A 19,939-nucleotide genomic window follows, 5' to 3' on the forward strand; every position below is an offset into this window, starting at 1 on the left:
AAACTCAGTTAACTTTATTTCCAGTTGTAAGCTGATACTCATGTTTACAGACTGAAAATCAAGCTAGAATACTGCAGTAGACAAAAAAGTTCAAGAAGAATTAATAGACTGCAATTCATTCAACTACCAAAGGAAAAAAATAATAATGAAAATAACTAGGACGCACGGCCACGGACATGGGTTCGGGTACTGGTACGATACAGAGACACGAGCAAGTTTTGAAAAATTATAACATGAAAAGGCATGTACGACACTGGTATGACATGGGTATGACACCCTAAATGAAATGTCCGTGTATTCTCAAAATAATAAGGAAACTCAAAATGTAGAGTAGCCTTTAGAATATTTGATATAAAAGGAAATCCTAGTTTGGAGAACTCTAGGGATCCTAAATTCACTCCTGAAGCTGAAAGTGAAACAGAGGCATTTCAAGTTGCAAGAAATTTTCATCCCTAAAACCCAAGATATCAAGCTATGGTGAAACTTCATCACATATAAATGAAGTGTAGAGACAACAAATAGCCACTTATTTTGGGTCATTACCTGTTTCCAACTACAACTGCTGGCTCCTTCACTATTTCCTTCAAGAAGTCCACTACTTGATCCCTCCATACCATGGCATCGTGTTCGATAAGTGCTTTGTCACTCCACCCGAACCCTAACAAGTCTATGGCATAAACCTTGAATTTTTTGGCCAACTCAGGTATGTTGTACCTGCACACATGGATAAGGGAAATAATTAAATCATACATATAGGCTGATAAACTTCTTTTTTTTTTTTGAGAAAGAAATCGTACACATAGGCTGATAAACTAGGTATCACAACCAGACAGCTAAACAAATCCAAAGCCATTTTCTCTAGAATGAAGGTCCAACCAAAATCGTCTATCAAGTGACATAAGATAGTACCTAAGAATCCACCTCCCAATTAGTAATATAAAAATTATTAGGTAAAATATAACATAAAAATCCCAAATTTTATATCATGTTTAAGATTAGGTCCTAGATTTTTAATTCTGTCAACGAAAGTCCCAAATTTATAAAATTGTTTCAATTTAACTCTATTATTCACTTTATTCTGGCAGTGACAGAGCAAAAAAAAAAAAAAAAAACACCATTAATTAAAACTTTGCATTTCACCTAGAGCTTATTCATAAATCAAATTGACAGCCATTGAACAGGGTAGAGGGAGAAAGCTTCACTTAGGGTGAAAAAGTAATTGCCAGAAAATTGAAACTGATTACATAGGTGAAGCATAAAGTTTTGTCAACAACCCTTTTCTCAACTCCATTATTGCTATGAAATATGAATAACGGAGATGGACGGGAACTTCAAATTGAAAACAGTTTCATAATTTAGGACTTGATACTCACAGTAGTGGTGAATAAGATGAAATATGAAACTGACATGAAGGCACAATATATCATCAGGATTAACATAAGATTAGATTAAACGGAATATGAGAACATGGGCATCAAAAGAAACAAACCTCCAGTGAAATGCAGAGGCACCAAAGCCATGAATAAGAACAATGGGAAACCCTTCTCCTTGCACCACATAATGTATTCTATGACCCCGCCATGTCCAAAAATTGTACCCATCTGGCTTGAATTCCAATCTCTCAACCCCTATAAAAGAATTCGACTTAACCAAATTCAGAAAAAAGAAACCCCATATATGATATAATAATACAAAAGCGAAAGAGAAAACAGACCTTGAGCAGGTTCGGTTATCAAAGAAGAACCCATAACCGAAACACCAGAAGCCACAATTCCTCCTTTCAAAGCGAAGCCCCTTCTGCTCATCTCACATTTGCTGCTTCCTTCAAGTACAGAAAGAGAGAGAGAGGTACTCAAATAAGTTTAATAGTTAGTGATTTTATACTAAAAAGAGAGAGAGAAAGAGAGAGTAGTGGGCTTACGGTGTTGATAAAAGCGTGCGGACAATCTACTTCAATTATATTCAGTCCACTTCATTCCTATTTTGTCCATTCTGTCCACTTTAGTATTATTCAGTCCTATTTGATCCACTTCAGTTCTATTCGGTCCTAATCGACCCACTTTGGTCTTTTCTTTTTTTTTCTTTTTTTTTTATAGGACAATCTACTTTGGTCTTATTCGATCCTAGTCAATCTACTTCAGTTCCATTCGGTCCAGTTTGGACTTATTTGATCCTATTCAATCCACTTTGGTCTTATTTGATCTATAAAGGACACTGCCAGTCTGCCAGAGTGCCAGTCAAGGAACTTTGATAACAATAAAAGTTTGCATTTTTTTTTTTTAATTTGCAGTTCCCTTACTCTCACGTTTTAATTTTTTATTTTTATTTTAATTCCCTTCTCCTTTATTTTGAATTTAAAAAACATTATTTTTTTGGTAAATAAAAATGGGGGTTAGTTAAGTTATGCCAGCCCCAGGCAAGGCACTTAAGTTAAGACTCATTTCCAACCCTTATAGATGCCTACTAACAAAGAACTACTGGCAACAAGACTTAAATTTAGAGAGATTAGATGAAGTGCTCGAGCCTTAGCAAAACACTCCTACTATAGCTTCTCATACCTAAATTTAGGTAGTACCGTATACCTTTATTCTTTAAAAACTGCAACCCAATTGCCAAAACAAGACATCAATAAATGTCTTCTCTTCCCTTCCCATTGTTTCACTTTGAGGCATAAGTAGAGATAATTTCTTAATACTCAATCTTTTTTATATTTTCTTCCTCACATGTTTCTATGTCAATCTTTAGTTGTTCAAAATTGGAATACTCTTTTACACTAGAATTTGTGTATACGTTTTTCAAAAAAAAAAAAAAAAAAATTTGTGTATATTTCAAATGGTCATTTTGTATATAGAAATACAAAGAAAGAACACTTTTTTCCCCTTTTACTATGTAACTTTACGTTTCCTTTTATTTTTATGAGTTGCCCATAGTATTTGGTTTTAATTTGGTTTGGATCTCATGCAAACTCTACAGTATCATCCTTAATTGTAATCATTATCATTTTTTTTTTTTTTTTGATAGAAGCCGTGTATTGCCTAATATTTGCGTAGGTAATAGATAGCTTTTTTTTTTTCTTTGCCTTAAACTTAATTTTGAGACGCATCTTCAATTTCCTCTTTCAATTCGGTTTTAGTCTTAGATTTTTATGATTGTTGCCTTGATGTTGATGATTGGATCATTGAGCTTCAGTGTGGATAGGTTTTTTTATGCTGGAGAGGCTACTTCTCCCATTCTCCCTACTCCGTAATCATCTGGAAACAAATTTTTTGAAGCACAAGGTACAACAACCACGTTTGATGCAGGGTACAAGCAATTGAAACTTGAAACATGTTTAATGTTTTTTAATATAACAAAGATTATTTATGGGCCTGGTTTTTCTTTAGATATTTCTTTCAACTTTCTATTTTCTAAGTGGAAAGATTGCTAATCAAGACAAAGTGCCCAGGTTTTTTGTCTTCGTCGTTTGTAGAACTTTGTTGGATTGCATACATTAATTAGTGCCCAGGTTTATTGACTTTGTCATCTGTATACTCTTAGTGTAATAATTTTTTGTTATTAGTGATAATTGTGATGAGTATTATGCGTTTGTGGGTGAAATTATTTTTTCATCACATCCGTAGATTTTTTTTGTGATTGGAAAATGTAGTAATCTCAAATTATAATGGATGCAAATTATTAACCCTTACCCAAAAAAATAGAAGAGTTTCTAAGAACGCGATATAAAAGGGTAATTATAGATTTACATTGTACTAGCAATGTAAATTTAACATTGTAAACTAAAAAAATGTGTACAACATTGTACAAGGAGTGGTGGAGAGTGCCATTTTTTTTCAAGGTTTAAATTTTGTTGGAACTTACTTATGTGAATGCACTAGTTTTTAACAAAAGAAACAAGTTTAACTTGAAAAATCTCACTAACTATAGAATTATGTGAATGTGTTGTTTTTGAAGGCTAATTTATACCACTCGGAGTAAAATTCCATGCAAATTGGATTTTTTTTTTAAAAAAAAATTTTACAGAACAACGCTTCAAGATAAAACTATAGTATTGACCATCATGTTGGGCACAATTCCACACACCAAGATTCAAGATAAGGAGAATCAAAATGATTTGTTCTTACTTGAGAGAGATAATCAATTTGTGTGGGAGAGTCTAGGTCAAATCAAACTATTCGAGGGAGAAAAAGAAGCTAACGAGACAGATGAACAAAGTTTACAAATTCTCACTAAAAAAATTAACATGATTACATATTTTGAAAATCTAACCGTTGGATTACATATTCTTTATGTTCTTAACATGCATGTCAAATTTCATTCAAATGGGATATTATTTACTATTAAATCTATAAACTTATTTTTTATACATAATTTAGTACTAGAAACAAATACAAATTTAAATATGTGATTGATAATATAGTTATTGATTTTTTATCTTTGTAAAATTTTGCAAGCACAGATGATATAATAAAAATAATGTACTTTTATAGTAGATTTGTTAAAATTCACATCCCATAAAAATATATAGGAAATTTGTAGCAATTGGCTACAAACTAATTTGTAGGCAAACTTTGTTCTTTATAAATCAATAAAATAAACTTAAAAAGCTTGAATCTTTCAATTTCAAGAATTATTTGTATACAGTTAGCAAAGCGTCATTTTACAAAATTATAAAAGAGATCAAGTGATCAAAATAAAAGAAGACAGCATAAATTTCCTTTTGTTTCGAAGGACTCCGCAATGGGAATAAACCAGCAACCTACACAGCAAAACTTGAACCAAGCACTTTACTGTAGGATTTTTTTTTTTTTTTTGAGAAATACTGTAGGATTTAAATCAAAATACCCTAATTATGGCTTCAATGTCATATGACGTGGCTAACTTGCTTTATGGCTTTAGTGCTTTTACTTTTTAGCACTTTCTTAGTTTCTTTCGGTGTTGTTCAAAGCATATGCCTTCCCACTTTGGATTTGAAAACTGAAGACGCGTGGGATCGTCGGTCATTTGTAGGGACACTGCCAGTCATGGAACAAAAGTTCGTGTAAAGTCTAAATAGGGGTTTTTACTTCTATGGACACTGCCATACATATAAAAGAAAGGTTGTTTACACAGTCCGTTATGCTTTCTTCACTCATATCTCTTTTCATTTTCATTTAGTCACATCTTTCTTTCATTCTCTTCTTCTCCTTCCATATTTTCTCAATTCTTTTGCTCATAGATTCCAATGGCTCTGCAAATCAACGAAGGAGGCTCTTCTTCTTCCACTGCCCGATACAAGTACGACGTTTTCTTGAGCTTTAGAGGTGAAGATACTCGTTATAATTTTACTAGTCATTTATATAAGGCTTTATGTGACAAAGGTTTTAACACCTTTATTGATGATGATAATCTTCAAAAAGGAGAAGCAATTGCAACAGAGCTTCCCAAAGAGATAGAATTGTCAATGATTTCGATTGTTGTATTTTCTGAAAATTATGCATCTTCAACTTGGTGTTTGAAGGAAGTTGTCAAAATTCTTGAGTGTAAGGATCTTGGCCAATTAGTTCTACCTGTTTTTTACAAAATAAATCCATCAGAAGTACGAAAACAAGGGGGAAAGTTTGGGTTTGCACTAACTAAACATGAAGAAAAAGAAAACAGAGATAAGGTTCAGAGTTGGAGGGCAGCTTTAACCAAAGCAGCTGGTTTGGCTGGATTCTCTTACGAGAATGGGTATGTATCTATTACTACTTTTTTGCCTTCTTGTAGTATAAAACATTAATATAAAGTTTTGTTATCACCATTTAATTCCAAATAATCAAAGGATTTGCATTGCATACTCAAAGTTAGCACATGGTAAAACTTCAAATTCATCATGCGTAGGTGGAAGAATATTGATTTCTAAATTAACACAGAAAAATATATACTTCTAGAAGGGTAAATGATTTCACCTTACAATGTTATGCCCATGTACTAAATAGGAAATAAACAAGAGAGACTAGAGAAACATTGGATCCACTTTAGATTGCCTCTTCTATGCTGCTTCCTTTCTCCATATAGATTTTGATTCGGTTTTTTGAGAAGCTGAGAGAGAGGAAAAGTCACAATCACATCCATAATCACTTGCCAAACAAAATTTTCAGAATAAGATATTTTTTATTAAAAAAAAAAAAATTGTCACGACTTGCAATCCAAATGAATTCCACATTTTCAACCATAACCAACATGTCAATACCAAGCTTAAGCCTGATGTTAATATGAACCAAAGTAAACCTGTGAACAAAAAATTGTCTATTTGTTAGTTGATAAATAGCTTATCTAATATTTTTTTTCTCCAAATAATAACAAACATCATCAATTTGGAATATACCACAAGTTCACAGTTCACACACTAAAATCCCCTATTACATCAAAAGTTCCAATGCTCAAATATTGATTCATAAATACAAACATCTCTACAAAGTTAAGCGCAAAACTACTAAAAAGAAAAGTAAAAACTAAATGAAAATAAAACTAGCTCTTATGAAACTCAACTAAGGCTCCAGTTACTACTCTATTGCATAAAACCTGCTCACTGATTTTTTATTTTTATTTTTATAAAGAAGGTAAGCTAACAGAGCTCAATAAAAGGGGTTAGGTGGTATGAGTTATAAAGAATGCATAAATACATGAAAATTAGAAAATTTTCTTAATACGTGAATACACTTAGAGATAAACTTCTTTGAGCATGTACACAATTTTTCATGAGCTTTATATATATATATATATATATATAATAAAATAAAAAAATCTTTAGATATATAGCTTTGAAAAATAATTTGTATACCTTCTCTAAAGATATATCTCATTAGATTCAGAATATATATATATATATATATATTTTTGGCTAGATAAGATAGAATTTCATCCTATAGACTTCACTTTATGATGATTGATCTTTATTATCATGCCAAGACACCGATTGATTTTAAGTATAGGCGGAGTTTGAATCTCGGATCTCTTATTTGATAATAAAAAACTTTACTAATTAAGCTAGTTGGAAGCCTAGAACCCACAATTGTTTTCTTTAGAATAGATTTTTTTTTTTTTTTTTTTTTAACATTATCTATTGAAAAAACCTCAATCTTGAAAACTTCTTAACTTCATAAGAATCACATCATAATCATACTTCCATGATTTAACATCACAAAACACATTTCCTCAATTGTTAGTAATTAAATAATTAGTAATTTCCTTTACCATAACATGAAACACAATTACTCTTGATATTACTTTTGTTACTCACTTACTCTTTATATATATAACTTGTAATCCCATAGACCACTAGATTTACATTGTATACTCAAAATTAGCACATGTTAAAACTTCAAATTCATCATAAATAAGTAAATGAGCATTCATATCTAAATCAATATAAAAAGGATATACACTTCAAGATAAATGATTTCACCTCTCAATTTTATGCCCATGTACTAAGTAGGAAATGAACAAGAGATAACCCATCGGTCCACTCTAGATTGCCTCCTCTTTGCTGATTCCTTTTCTATTTACACTTTGATATGGTTTTTGAAATACTGTCATACTGGGAAGTAGAGAAAATCTCATAATCGCATCCTTAATTGCTTACCAAGCAACAATTTTTTTTTTTTTTTTTTTTGAGAAATACCAAGCAAACAATTTGAGAATAAGACAATAAATAAACTAATAAATAAATAAACATTAGTATAGAGATTCTAGAATAGAGGGAAAAGAGTGAAAAGTGGGGGAAAGCATTTTATAAGTTGGGTGCTTAATTTAATTGAGGAAAAATTTAGGAACACAACTTTTACTACAACTATAAAGGGTTGATTGTGGGTGATGTAAAAAAGTGGTAGATTCATATGAAAGTAAGTGTCCACCACTTACAATTAGGAGATGACCAAAATTCATATGAATATATATATATATATATATATATATTGTAGTATAGATTTTCATATAGTCTAACACATCAAATGCTTCTTATGCTTTTGTGCTTGGCAATTGCTTTGAATCTGAAACTCAATTTATCGAAAAAATTATAAAAAAGATATCAAGTACCACATCAAATCGGACACAACTATTTGTCGATAAATATGAAGTTGGAATAGATTCTCGTGTGGAGGAGATAGAATTGCTTTTGGATACAAAGTCAAATGGTGTTCGCATGCTAGGGATTTATGGTCTTGGGGGAGTAGGTAAAACTACAATTGCAAAAGCTGTTTATAATAAAATTTTTGATTGTTTTGATAGGAGCTACTTTTTAGAGGATGTTAGAGAAAAGTCACGGACAACCAATGGCATAATCCAACTACAAGAGACACTTCTTTCTAAGACATTACAAGACCCATATTTAAAGGTGGACAGTGTTCCCAAAGTAACTGAGCTGATAATGGATAGGTTTTGTCATACAAGGCTTCTTTTAATTCTTGATGATGTGGATAAATTGAACCAGATAGATAAATTTCTTGGAAGTTATGATTGGTTTAGTTCCGGAAGTAGAATTATTATAACAACAAGAGACAAACAAGTGCTAACCACTCTTGGAAAAGATTGTCTAGTTTATGAGGTTAAGGAATTGGATCAACGTGAAGCTTATGAACTCTTTAGCCTACACGCCTTCCAAATGAATAAACTAGGGGAAGAATATTCAGAAGTTGCAAGGCAAATTATACATTATGCCAACGGTCTTCCATTAGCACTAAAAGTAATAGGTTCTGATTTGTGTGGAACAAGTATACATGAATGGAAAGATGCATTAGAAAAGCACAAAAAAATTCCTCACCAAGATATTCAACAAAGGCTCAAAATAAGTTATGATGGATTGGAAAAAACTGAAAAGGATGGCTGCGCCACAACTTCTTCACTATTGGGATAGCAACTATGGCTGCTAATGAGTCTCCTTTGTCCTCAAATTTGTGTGCCTAAAATTGATCTTTCTGTCCTTCAGGATCCTTTTGAATGTATTTTATGTTGATGTACTTCATGCTTATGCAATCGGTACAACTGTAAGTCTTTGTTCTATGATATATGATGTGCTTATTTTTGAGACATTAGAATGAATCTCTATACCTGAAAAGAAAAGAAAAGGTTTTTATTATTATTATCAACTGTGAACATGATTTTGATCCTTTGGAAAAATAAAGTTATGTATCTTGGATATCTTATAGACCCACCAACTTATTCAAATTCTTTGGAGGTAATCTAGATGCCATGGACACCCATTTCATCTCTTTCCTACGTACATATCTTTCAAAATAAATTAATTGGAATTCTTCTAATTTCCCAAATAGTTTGGTTGAAGCTTAGTTTGCTTATGGTGGATTCAATTACCGTGTAGTTTAATTATAGTAAATTTCTAAGAATCTGTGGCCTATCTTACTAATTTCACTTCAAGTATTTGATCTATACAAAACATTGATGTGCGGTTTCTTAATTGTATTACCTTGAGAATTCACCTTGTTATTGGAATACCTAGTACAAAAGTAGTTAAACAATGGTTATGAGTAAAATAGTAATGATTTTGTATCCAACATAAACAATGTGTGCCTTTTACCATCTTGTACATAAAAATAGTGTGGAGAAGATGTCACTTATGGAAATTCCATATTTTTTATTATTTCTCCTTTGTTTTTCTTTTTCCCTTTTTGTTGATTTTGTTCATGTTGTATCCAATGGTTGGTTTAAAATATCAAGCATTTATAATGTTAATTTTGGATGTTAATATTGCCTTGTTCATAATACTCATACATATTATTTAATTATTTTAGACAATTTCATGTTATTTTGTGAGACTATACTATTTTGTATGATTTTTTTTTTATTTGCACTATTCATAAATGATTGCTCATTAAATGCCATTTAAAAATTTCTTTCATGTTTACCAGGCTATGGTAGCATAGGTTTAGCACTAGTTTCAACTTGGAAGAATTTCCATGCAAGGAGTCAAAGATTCTAGTTTCCTGTCAAGTTTTACTGTTGCAATTATGCAAGCATTGTCCACTATGATACAGAAGTCTTCAAGCTTCAGCTAATAATTTTTCTGGTTCCACAGTTCTTAACCTCTTACTGAGCCAGGTAAAGCCTTATATCCAAGTAACTCATGTTTTTTGTTTAAATAAATAAATTTATCTCTAGATGGCTGTTCTCCTTGGTGGTTAAACTTTCTAACTTGCTTAACATTAATTATCTCTCCCATAAAATTTTGTTCACTTAGAAGAAACAAATTTTAGGAAAGATGCATCAAGTGTCACCACAATTACCTTTCTCATCCTTGCTTCTACTTTTAGATTTGAACAAAATATGCAACATCTCATGCAGCTAATGTATTGACAAACGCTATATTTGTCCCTAACTTTTACAAGGGACAAATCAAATGTACTACCTCATCTGAAAATGGAAATGTTGACCATTAACACAACATGGAAGCTGTATATTAGTTCTCTTATTTCTTATCATTGCTTTCCCTAAATCTATGTTAAGGTCATGACCTACGGTGGTAATGTATTTAGGTCATTGATTGGAAACATCAAAATGTGCAAGGAATGCATATATTGGCATATTAGAAATTTGTCTTTAGATTTTAGCATCAATGAGTTCATCCAAAATTATGCCTTTGACAGCCACTCAACTCCAAACATTAACTTAATTGATCTCACTCTCACATACACACATGTCCTATTTGTTTTTGACATAGGTACCTTGTTAGTATTATGGTGTGCACTCTTCCTATAAATTGATGGTCAATTACTTAATCCTATGCCAAAACTTTGTAGAAAAGCTTTTCTTTCCTACCATGAGAATAGAATTTTCTTTCTTGATAAATGCCACAAGGGTGGAATTGCCATCAAGCCAAACTACCATTGCCCTTGAGATGCATCACTTGTTTGTAATAAATAATTATGTTAGCAACTTGAATAACCATATGTTATTTGAGATGGAAAAAACTTAAGATTTGAGGATAAGAAAAAATACTAATTGACATTTTTTGATTCATCAATCATTATCATTATAGACGGTACTAAGAAAGATGGAGTGACATAGCGGATGCAGGAAGTAATTGATTGCGTTCTTGTTTGTTCCATGTAGTCAGACACACACGCACACACATATATATATATAGTATTTCCTGGACTTGCTTTACATACCACCAAAGTTGCTCCAAATCCTTGTCATGGACTAAACATGTTGTGAGGTAAGCTGCGGATAGTGCTTCTATGAAGTCCATACTTGTAGAGTTTGTGTTATTTCTTATTTTACCTTTTCATTTTCAGCAAAGGTCATCTGGGCTTTTAAAATGAGGCAGACTCAATTATCTTGAAATTAGCAGGATTTTTTTTCTGATGGTAATGATTTAGAGGAGGAATTGAGTTTTATAGTCCTTGAAACTTTTTTTTCTTTGAACTACATGATTTGTTCTTTGGGGATTTTGTTTTCAAAAAACTTCCTCCATTCTTGATATTCCCTTTCTTTTTCTAAGTTTGTAATATTTTTCAAGGACAGTCCTAGAAGACCTGTCAAATTTCATTATAGTTAAGCATACATACGAGGATTTTGTATTGTTAACTATCTTAGACCTTCTTGTCCAATATAATGTCTTAGATAGATGTTTGTAGCTTTTTGATCCACTGCATGTTTGGCTAACTTTTCTCCTTTGTTGAACTCTTCTCAATCAGAGTTTTAAATGTCAAGATGATGATACTTTATACTATCCTATGGTGTACCATAAATTTCTAAGATATATCCTCTTCATTATCAACATTTATTTCCTGTAGTTAAAAAAAGAAAAGCTCTACCACAATATTGGTTGATTTTTTTGCTTTATACTTCACTATAAACATGTTTACCATTAGCTATGTGGGGCATGAAAATTGCATCATTTATGACTAAAATTCCTTTTATGTAGACTCAGATATTACAGACTTCTTTCTTTTTCTTTATTTTTATTCGATTGCAATATGATTTTGCAGGGAGTTGGTCCCTTTATGTTAAGAATTGCAATATAATTTTGCAAGTTTGTCTCACTCTCTGCCCCCCGGGTTCTTGGACCCTGAGTGTTTCATGCTCTTGAGTTTTCTATTTGCAGGTAATGCAATGGAAATATGCTAAATTATTACTTGCTAAAGTTTTCTGGCTAGTGAAGCCGTTAAAAGCACTGATGTCTTTGACTTAAGATACCAATAGATTTCGATAAAGACACAACCTTGGAAGTTGGAATTAAAATCTAAAATGTCCATTTAGAATTAGAAGTAATACAATGAGAACTAAGTACCACTAGTGAAGATTGCTGTTGAAAGGAGGAACACAATTGAAATTGTTATGCCACAGTTGAGAACCTGATTTTCAATTTTTTGATAAGTTGTATTTCTTGATTATTCTTATTAGCTAAAATTTTCAATTACGAAAAATGGAAAGGCTAAAACTGTTATGCCTACAATATGCAGAAGCTCCTCAATGCTTGATGTAATCTTCCATTGAAATTCCCAAGTTAGATGAATTGTCTGATGGTTCAGTTGAGAACTCTACTACTCCATCAAGGGCACCTAAATTTGCTACCAGAAAATTTATGGCCACTGATTCTATTCTGTAAGTAAAGTGACACATGCATCTCTCTCTCTCTCTCTCTCTCTCTCTCTCTCTCTATTTGTGTCTGTCTGACTGTCTTTTTCTTGTTCACAGTTATGGCAGATAACTCGAGGAATTTGTTGAGCTTGAGGGCTTTGGACTGAAACCGAGCAGCAGTTCCCAAGTAGAGCCATGCTTGACTCATGTTTACAGTGGGTCGTAGCATTGGAAAGGAGAAATAATTTTGTAATTATAGGGGTTGGAAAAAACAGAATGAGTCATCTTTAGTTTTTGTTGTAGTTAGATTATGATTTTGTCAATTGATAGCTAATTATGATTTTGTCAATTGATAGCTAATTATGATTTTAGGCCAGTTGAATATAAAACTACCCTGATTTTAGTCAATTGATAACTAATGTAGTTGTAGTCTATCATAATATAAGCTTCCACAAATTCAATGACACCATTAGTCTCCCTTTCATGATCTGATTTATCATTCTTTGCGTGAGAATTGTATTTCAAATGTATGTTGTAATGTAATGTGACCTATCATGTTCCTATAGAGCTATAGGAGTTGAAGCAACTTCATAAACATGCTACAAAATTTTGTACATGCAGCATCTAATGAATGTCTATTGAGAGCATCTGCTTCAATGTTGTTCAGGTCTGCAAATATGTAGTGTAAGGAAGACTTGAGGTTGCGTCAAGATATGAAGGATGAAGCTCCAAAAGATTCACTAAAGAGAATATTTGCTGTTTCCAATAAGTTATTGAGGGCATCTAAGTTAAAGGTTGTGATGAATATAAAACTACTCTAATATTTAGAGACCTAAAAATAGAATTTGGAGAGTAATTGTGGCAAGGGTGAGCTTTCTTTAGGTGTAGAACCTATTCCAGATGCTTCTAGCTCAAAGAGCTTGTAGCATGTCCCTTTCCATTCGTTGTGCGAAGTCATCATCAATCACTTTTTCTGTAGGAGGAACAAATGAGTGACTGGTAGCTTGATTAACTGGTACTTTTAGGGCACGTCTGGTACATCAAATGGAGATTACAATTGGAATGGAAATCTTTATTATTGGCAATAAAATGTGTTGTAATGGAATAACTGGTAGCTTTTTCTCTAATATGCATGCTCTATATTCAGGATTAGAAGCTTTTTCTCTTACCAATGCAAAACTCGAGTGCCCATTTTGCACACTTTCCTCCACTCTGTATTTTCCAATGTATCCAGTCCCTCCAATTATCAAAATCTTACTTTTTAGAGCCATTGAGAGAGAATTTCAAATGAAATGGATTAATGGGTTAAAGCAAAACAAAGAGTTTGGACTATCTTAGGGTAATTCTCAGTTTCAAACAAACCAAAGTTCCTTAAATACATAAACATTAACTTCCTTGTCCTTATAAATGCCTACCAATTAAGTCCCCCAATATAATGAAGGCTACATGAATGGCTCTATGTTGGACTTTTTCAAGTCTTTTTTTTAGACAACATCTCATCCTTCTGGTTTCCTTTGCCCAAATTAGGGCTGTCCAAGGATCCGCCGGAACCGACCCACCCGCTGCCGCCGACCGAACCCGATCCGCCGCCGACCGATCCGACTGCTCCGGCGGTCGGCGACGGTTTTCGTTCTCCAAAATCCGAGATCAACGGGTCGGAGATCGGATCTCTTTTTCTCAAATCCGTGAAAACCGATCCGACCGACTCATCATTTTCCCAGCGAAAAGGTGTAGATCCGGCGAGTTTTTAGATTTTTTTGGGAAGATTTAAGCTAGATCCGGCGAGATTTCGTTAGATCTAGCCAAGATCTTGCCGAAAATGGTCAAGATCTCGCTGGATCTGGCCGGATTTCCACAGTTTTTCAAAAAAAATTCGCCGGATTTCTGCCTTTTTCATCTTTTCTTCGCCGGTTTCTCGCCGTTTTCCATACAGATCAACCCCGACCGATCCGCCCGAACTCTGTGGAAGCTTCGACCCGCCCGATCCGATCAACACTTCGGTCGGCGACGGGTTGAAATTTTGAGGACCCGATCTGGTCGGATCGGTTCCGGGTTGGGTACAAACCCGACCCGGACCGACCCGTGGACAGGCCTAGCCCAAATGAACAACATTCTCGTCCCTCTTTTTTTTTAGCACTGCTGACCTCCAACCGTTCTAATTTTTTTTTTTTTTTAGAATTTTAGAGTTCCATTCCATTAAATTAAGATCTAGTATTATTTTGATATTGTCTACAATACAATCTATATGATCTGTAAGAGTCATCACCAACTCTAGCATTAGGCCGGTGATAACTTCTTCATACATTTTGCAACTATGACAAGGTGCGAAAGAGCACACTGCTAAAGATATGTGATTAAAAAAGGGGTCAAATGTTTGGAACACACACCAACAGATCTAACCAAATCTCCCAAGGCCAAGAATATAACTGAAATTTTTTATTTTTTGTAAATCACTAAAATAAACTTAAAATCTTGATTCTTACTATTTCAAGATGATTTGTTTATAATTTAAAAATAATAATAATAATAAGAGAATTAGTTCATGTTGCAAAAAGTAATTTTACAAAATTTCAAACCCCCCCACTTTCCTTTTTTTCAAAAAGGGAAGATGAAAAAAAAAAAAAAAAAAAAAAAAGGATCAACATAATTATCACTTTTGTATTAAATGACCCCCGTAATGAAAATAACCTACCAACCTGCACAGCAAGCTTGAACCAAGCACTATAATGAATGCATTTACAATCATTTTACAAGCAAGACCTTGAGGAAAATATGAGTTGTAATTCTATTAGATTTGAACAAAGTTACAACGACTGGGGGGAGGCTTCAAGTGTTAGACCTGACAACCAATCCAACAAAGCCTTATTGGCAAGCTCTGGAACTTCATCATGTGGACAGTGCCCGGCTTTTAAGTTTACGAGAGACGTTTTAGGATAAAACTCTTTGATTCGGTTAGCCTTTGCAGGACCAACCCACGGGTCTAAGTCACCCCACAGCAACAACAGTGGGCAAGAGAGTTCACTCAAGACACCATCCAAAGTGTATTTGCTTTGGTTCAACATGAACCTTGTCATTAACCTGTGGACACCAATGAGAATACAGAATAATATAAATGTGGGTAGAATTGTATAGGCCAATAAAATCGTTCTTGTAATCAGCATTGCTTTATAAGCAGACCTAAACTACAATTTCATATTCATTGTAAAGAAAGAAAATGGGCATCATCTTAGATGGGGAGGTTCTTATTAATCCAATTCTACTATCTAAACAAACATGGAAGCCAGGTGGATGAGCATATTTCATAAGTACCTATAATAAACTTCTCCAGCATTAGGGTCAGCTGCTGGCCTTGTTATTGATTCCACAAGATAGTCATCCACATTGGAGGAATTTATATACACCTGTATTGGAAAAGGACGTGCTTAACATAATGTACAAAGCCATGGAACAATCATAAACAGAGGGTGCTTATCATGACTTCAGGGAGTTCAACAGACAAATAAAATTGTCAACATGGAATACATTAGGAGATGGGAAATATATGTTCACTTCTTAAGGTACAAAATATGATGCTTGAAGCAAGAATAAGCATCTTTACTCATTCATAACAATATATATTTAAGCATTCATGTTTCATAACAGAAAGAAATCAGCAATAATCCCGAATATATAATTGACATCCTGCTAATGTTAACAGAAATATACTTAAGCTTCGCAAACACCCATGAAGCGTTAAGAAGAAAAACTGCAGTTAAATTAGGTAGCAAGTGACTTACACTCTTTAAGACAGATTCAATGCGAGCTGGTTGCTTTGCTTGCCAGAACAAAAATCCAAGAACTATACGCTGGAAAATCTCCTTTAGTGGCTTTACAATCGCCTTCTGCAAGAGTGTTTCTTCAGACTCATTAGATTTACTATTCACATTTCCAAACTGTCCTGCAGAATTTAGTAGTGCAACTCCAACAACTTGCTCAGGCAACCCAGCTGCTGCAACCAAAGCAGTAAAGCCTCCAAGGCTGAAAAATATTACCATGATTTACATAATTATTATTTGCCATGACATCTTAAAGAAAATCATCATTGTTCCACTCAAGACAAAGGGCAAATTAAACTTTTTCATCCTAAACTATCACCCTGATTACACTTAAATCTCTTGAACTATTGAAACACATGATTAACCCCCCAATTTAAAAAATACGTTTCACTTAACCCCCTACCATCTCTTCTGATGTTAACTCTAATGGAATTTAGTATTGAAAGACCAACTTAACACTCAACTATATGTTTTGGGGAGAGGGGTAAATCGGTCTTTCAATGTCAAATTTCGTTAGACTTAACACCAAACAAGACTTCAGGGGGGACATTGAAGCAAATTTAATTTTGAGGGGTAATCGTGTGTTTCAACAGTTCAAGAGGTTAAGTGTAATCGGGTGATAGTTTAGGATGGAAAAGTATAATTTGCCCCAAGACATATAAGCAATATATAGATTGAAGGAGTTTTGTTTTCCCCAAAGTTTCTAAGGATGTGATTCATTCAATTATGTATGACACATAAGTCATTCAGCTTAAAAAAAAGAAGACAAAAAAAAAAAAAATCCATAAACCCATAATAAAATAAAAAGAAGGTAGCTTTTGTTCAAAACAATCAACAAAAAAGGTTACTTTAAATTACATGTTAATGCAAAAATCCAAATATTATGGATCTCTAAAGTTGTATTCATAATATGATTTTTAAACATTTAGCTATTGTCCTGCTTTGCTTCGCCATTTTCCTTCCCCCACCCGCCCCACTTTTCCCAAAAAAAAAAAGAAGAAGAAGAAAGAAGTCCTTTTCCATATGGTGTCTGCCTGTAGCAATTTTTCTACAGGCACATCAGGCAGAAATGTGGGCACAAATGAGGCAGCACTACAATGATATGCATAAAGTAGAGATTGCATTTTAGACATACAACAGACTTGAGCATAAATACTATGCACTGAACTAGAAGGCTTACACTGTATTAGAACTCATTGAAAGAGGCACAAGTCTTAAATACAAAGCCATGCATAAAATGAGACAATGGCAGTTATGCAGTTATCATCTGGCCATAAGTTATCTGAAAACAAAGGAGAAATAACCCAGGCCTAAGAAGGGTTTTGGAAAGATTTTTCAACCAGCAGTAGATGCACCTTGGTTAGACCCTCACTAGCTGAATCATTGCCCCAAGCGCAAAGAGTTTTTGTTTTCTTTTTCAAGAGGGAAAAAAATTGGCAGACACATTTTCTTGTGGAATTTACATGGCAGTCACAAGAGCCAGCAACCTACTAATCATTTACATTTCTCACCTTAACCCACACACCAAGCACATATAGGGTAAAAATGGCAAGTACAATCAATTTGAAAAAATATCAAAGAAAAATTAGGGAAGTACAAAAGCAAAATAAAAGAGAGATCAGACCAGATGATTCAATTAAAGAAACTCAGTTAACTTTATTTCCAGTTGTAAGTTGATACTCATGTTTACAGACCAAAAATCAAGCTAGAATACTGCAGTAGACAAAAAAGTTCAAGAAGAATTAATAGACTGCAATTCATTCAGCTACCAAAGGAAAAAAAATAATAATGAAAATAACTAGGATGCGCGGACACGGACGCGGGCAAAGGTACCAAGTACAATCAAGTTGAAAAAATATCAAAGAAAAATTAGGGAAGTACAAAAACAAAATAAAAGAGATATCAGACCAGATGATTCAATTAAAGAAACTCAGTTAACTTTATTTCCAGTTGTAAGTTGATACTCATGTTTACAGACCAAAAATCAAGCTAGAATACTGCAGTAGACAAAAAAGTTCAAGAAGAATTAATAGACTGCAATTCATTCGGCTACCAAAGGAAAAAAAATAATAATGAAAATAACTAGGATGCGCGGACACGGACGCGGGCAAAGGTACCGGTACGACACAGCGACACGAGCAAGTTTTGAAAAATTATAACATGAAACGGCAAGTACGACACCAATATGACACGGGTACAACACAGATACGATACGGGTACAACACTCTAAATGAAGCGTCCGTGCATCCTCAAAATAATAAGGAAACTCAGAATGTAGAGTAGCCTTTAGAATATTTGATATAAGAGGAAATCCTAGTTTGGAGAACTCTAGGGATCCTAAATTCACTCCTGAAGCTGAAAGTGAAACAGAGGCATTTCAAGTTGCAAAAAATTTTCATCCCTAAAACCCAAGATAGCAAGCTATGGTAAAACTTCATCACGTATAAACGAAGTGTAGAGACAACAAATAGCCACTTATTTGTGGTCCTTACCTGTTTCCAACTACAACTGCTGGCTCCTTCACTATTTCCTTCAAGAAGTCCACTACTTGATCCCTCCATACCATGGCATCATATTCGATAAGTGCTTTGTCACTCCACCCGAACCCTAACAAGTCTATGGCATAAACCTTGTATTTTTTGGCCAACTCAGGTATGTTGTACCTGCACAAATGGATAAGGGAAATAACTAAATCATACATATAGGCTGATAAACTAGGTATCACAACCAGACAACTAAACAAATCCAAAGCCATTTTCTCTAGAATGAAGGTCCAACCAAAATCAACTATCAAGTGACATAAGATAGTACCTAAGAATCCACATCCCAATTAGTCATATAAAAATTATTAGGTAAAATATAACATAAAAAGCCCAAATTTTATATCATGTTTCAGACTAGGTCCTAGATTTTTAATTTTGTCAATGAAAGTCCCAAATTTATAAAATTGTTTCAATTAACTCTATTATTCACTTTATTCTGGGCAGTAACAGAGCAAATAAAAGCGAATAAACCATTAATTAAAACTTTGAATTTCACCTAGGGCTTATTCATAAATCAATTTGACAGCCATTGAACAGGGTAGAGGGAAAAACCTTCACTTAGGGTGAAAAAGTAATTGCCAGAAAATCAAAACTGATTACATAGGTGAAGCATAAAGTTTTGTCAACAACCCTTTTCTCAACTCCATTATTGCTATGAAATATGAATAACGGAGATGGACAGGAACTTCAAATTGAAAACAGTTTCATAATTTAGGACTTGATACTAACAGTAGTGGTGAATAAGATTAAATATGAAACTGACATGAAGGCACAAAATATCATCAGGATTAACATAAGATTAGATTAAACGGAATATGAGAACATGGGCATCAAAAGAAACGAACCTCCAGTGAAATGCAGAGGCACCAAAGCCATGAATAAGAACAACTGGAAACCCTTCTCCTTGCACCACATAATGTATTCTATGACCCCGCCATGTCCAAAAATTGTACCCATCTGGCTTGAATTCCAATCTCTCAACCCCTATAAAAGAATTCGACTTAACCAAATTCAGAAAAAGAAACC

The 19,939-nt window shown here is 33.6% G+C and overlaps 2 protein-coding genes and 1 non-coding gene across 15 annotated transcripts in view; 1 reads left to right on the forward strand and 2 right to left on the reverse strand.

The window, feature by feature from the left end:
• Positions 1–19,939, reverse strand: part of LOC126732493 (pheophytinase, chloroplastic) — a 101,528-nt gene that overhangs the window by 2,752 nt on the left and 78,837 nt on the right. For 5 of the 13 annotated variants that reach the window (XM_050435386.1, XM_050435387.1, XM_050435385.1 and 2 more), the window contains exons 3-7: positions 19,759–19,897; positions 18,863–19,033; positions 16,332–16,572; positions 15,865–15,956; positions 15,265–15,633 (exon numbers count right to left, since the gene is read on the reverse strand). In XM_050435386.1, the coding sequence (XP_050291343.1) occupies positions 15,360–15,633; positions 15,865–15,956; positions 16,332–16,572; positions 18,863–19,033; positions 19,759–19,897 (917 nt within the window). In that variant the 3' untranslated portion in view covers positions 15,265–15,359. Of the gene's footprint in view, positions 1–543; positions 715–1,489; positions 1,629–1,714; positions 1,823–1,921; positions 1,967–15,264; positions 15,634–15,864; positions 15,957–16,331; positions 16,573–18,862; positions 19,034–19,758; positions 19,898–19,939 lie in introns of those variants that run through there. The other 8 variants (XM_050435392.1, XM_050435393.1, XM_050435395.1 and 5 more) reach the window with 3 other exon arrangements.
• The window catches only part of LOC126732490 (disease resistance protein RUN1-like), an 81,244-nt gene continuing 66,399 nt past the window's right edge, over positions 5,095–19,939 (forward strand). The window contains exon 1 of the mRNA XM_050435373.1: positions 5,095–5,709. Within this exon, the coding sequence (XP_050291330.1) occupies positions 5,222–5,709 (488 nt within the window). The 5' untranslated portion in view covers positions 5,095–5,221. The remainder of the gene's footprint in view (positions 5,710–19,939) is intronic.
• LOC126690675 (U4 spliceosomal RNA) lies at positions 17,627–17,772 on the reverse strand. The gene has a single exon (XR_007644712.1). It is a non-coding gene; the product is annotated as a U4 spliceosomal RNA (small nuclear RNA).

Source organism: Quercus robur, chromosome 6 (assembly GCF_932294415.1).
Source record: "Quercus robur chromosome 6, dhQueRobu3.1, whole genome shotgun sequence".
In the NCBI taxonomy this organism is placed as follows: Eukaryota; Viridiplantae; Streptophyta; class Magnoliopsida; order Fagales; family Fagaceae; genus Quercus; species Quercus robur.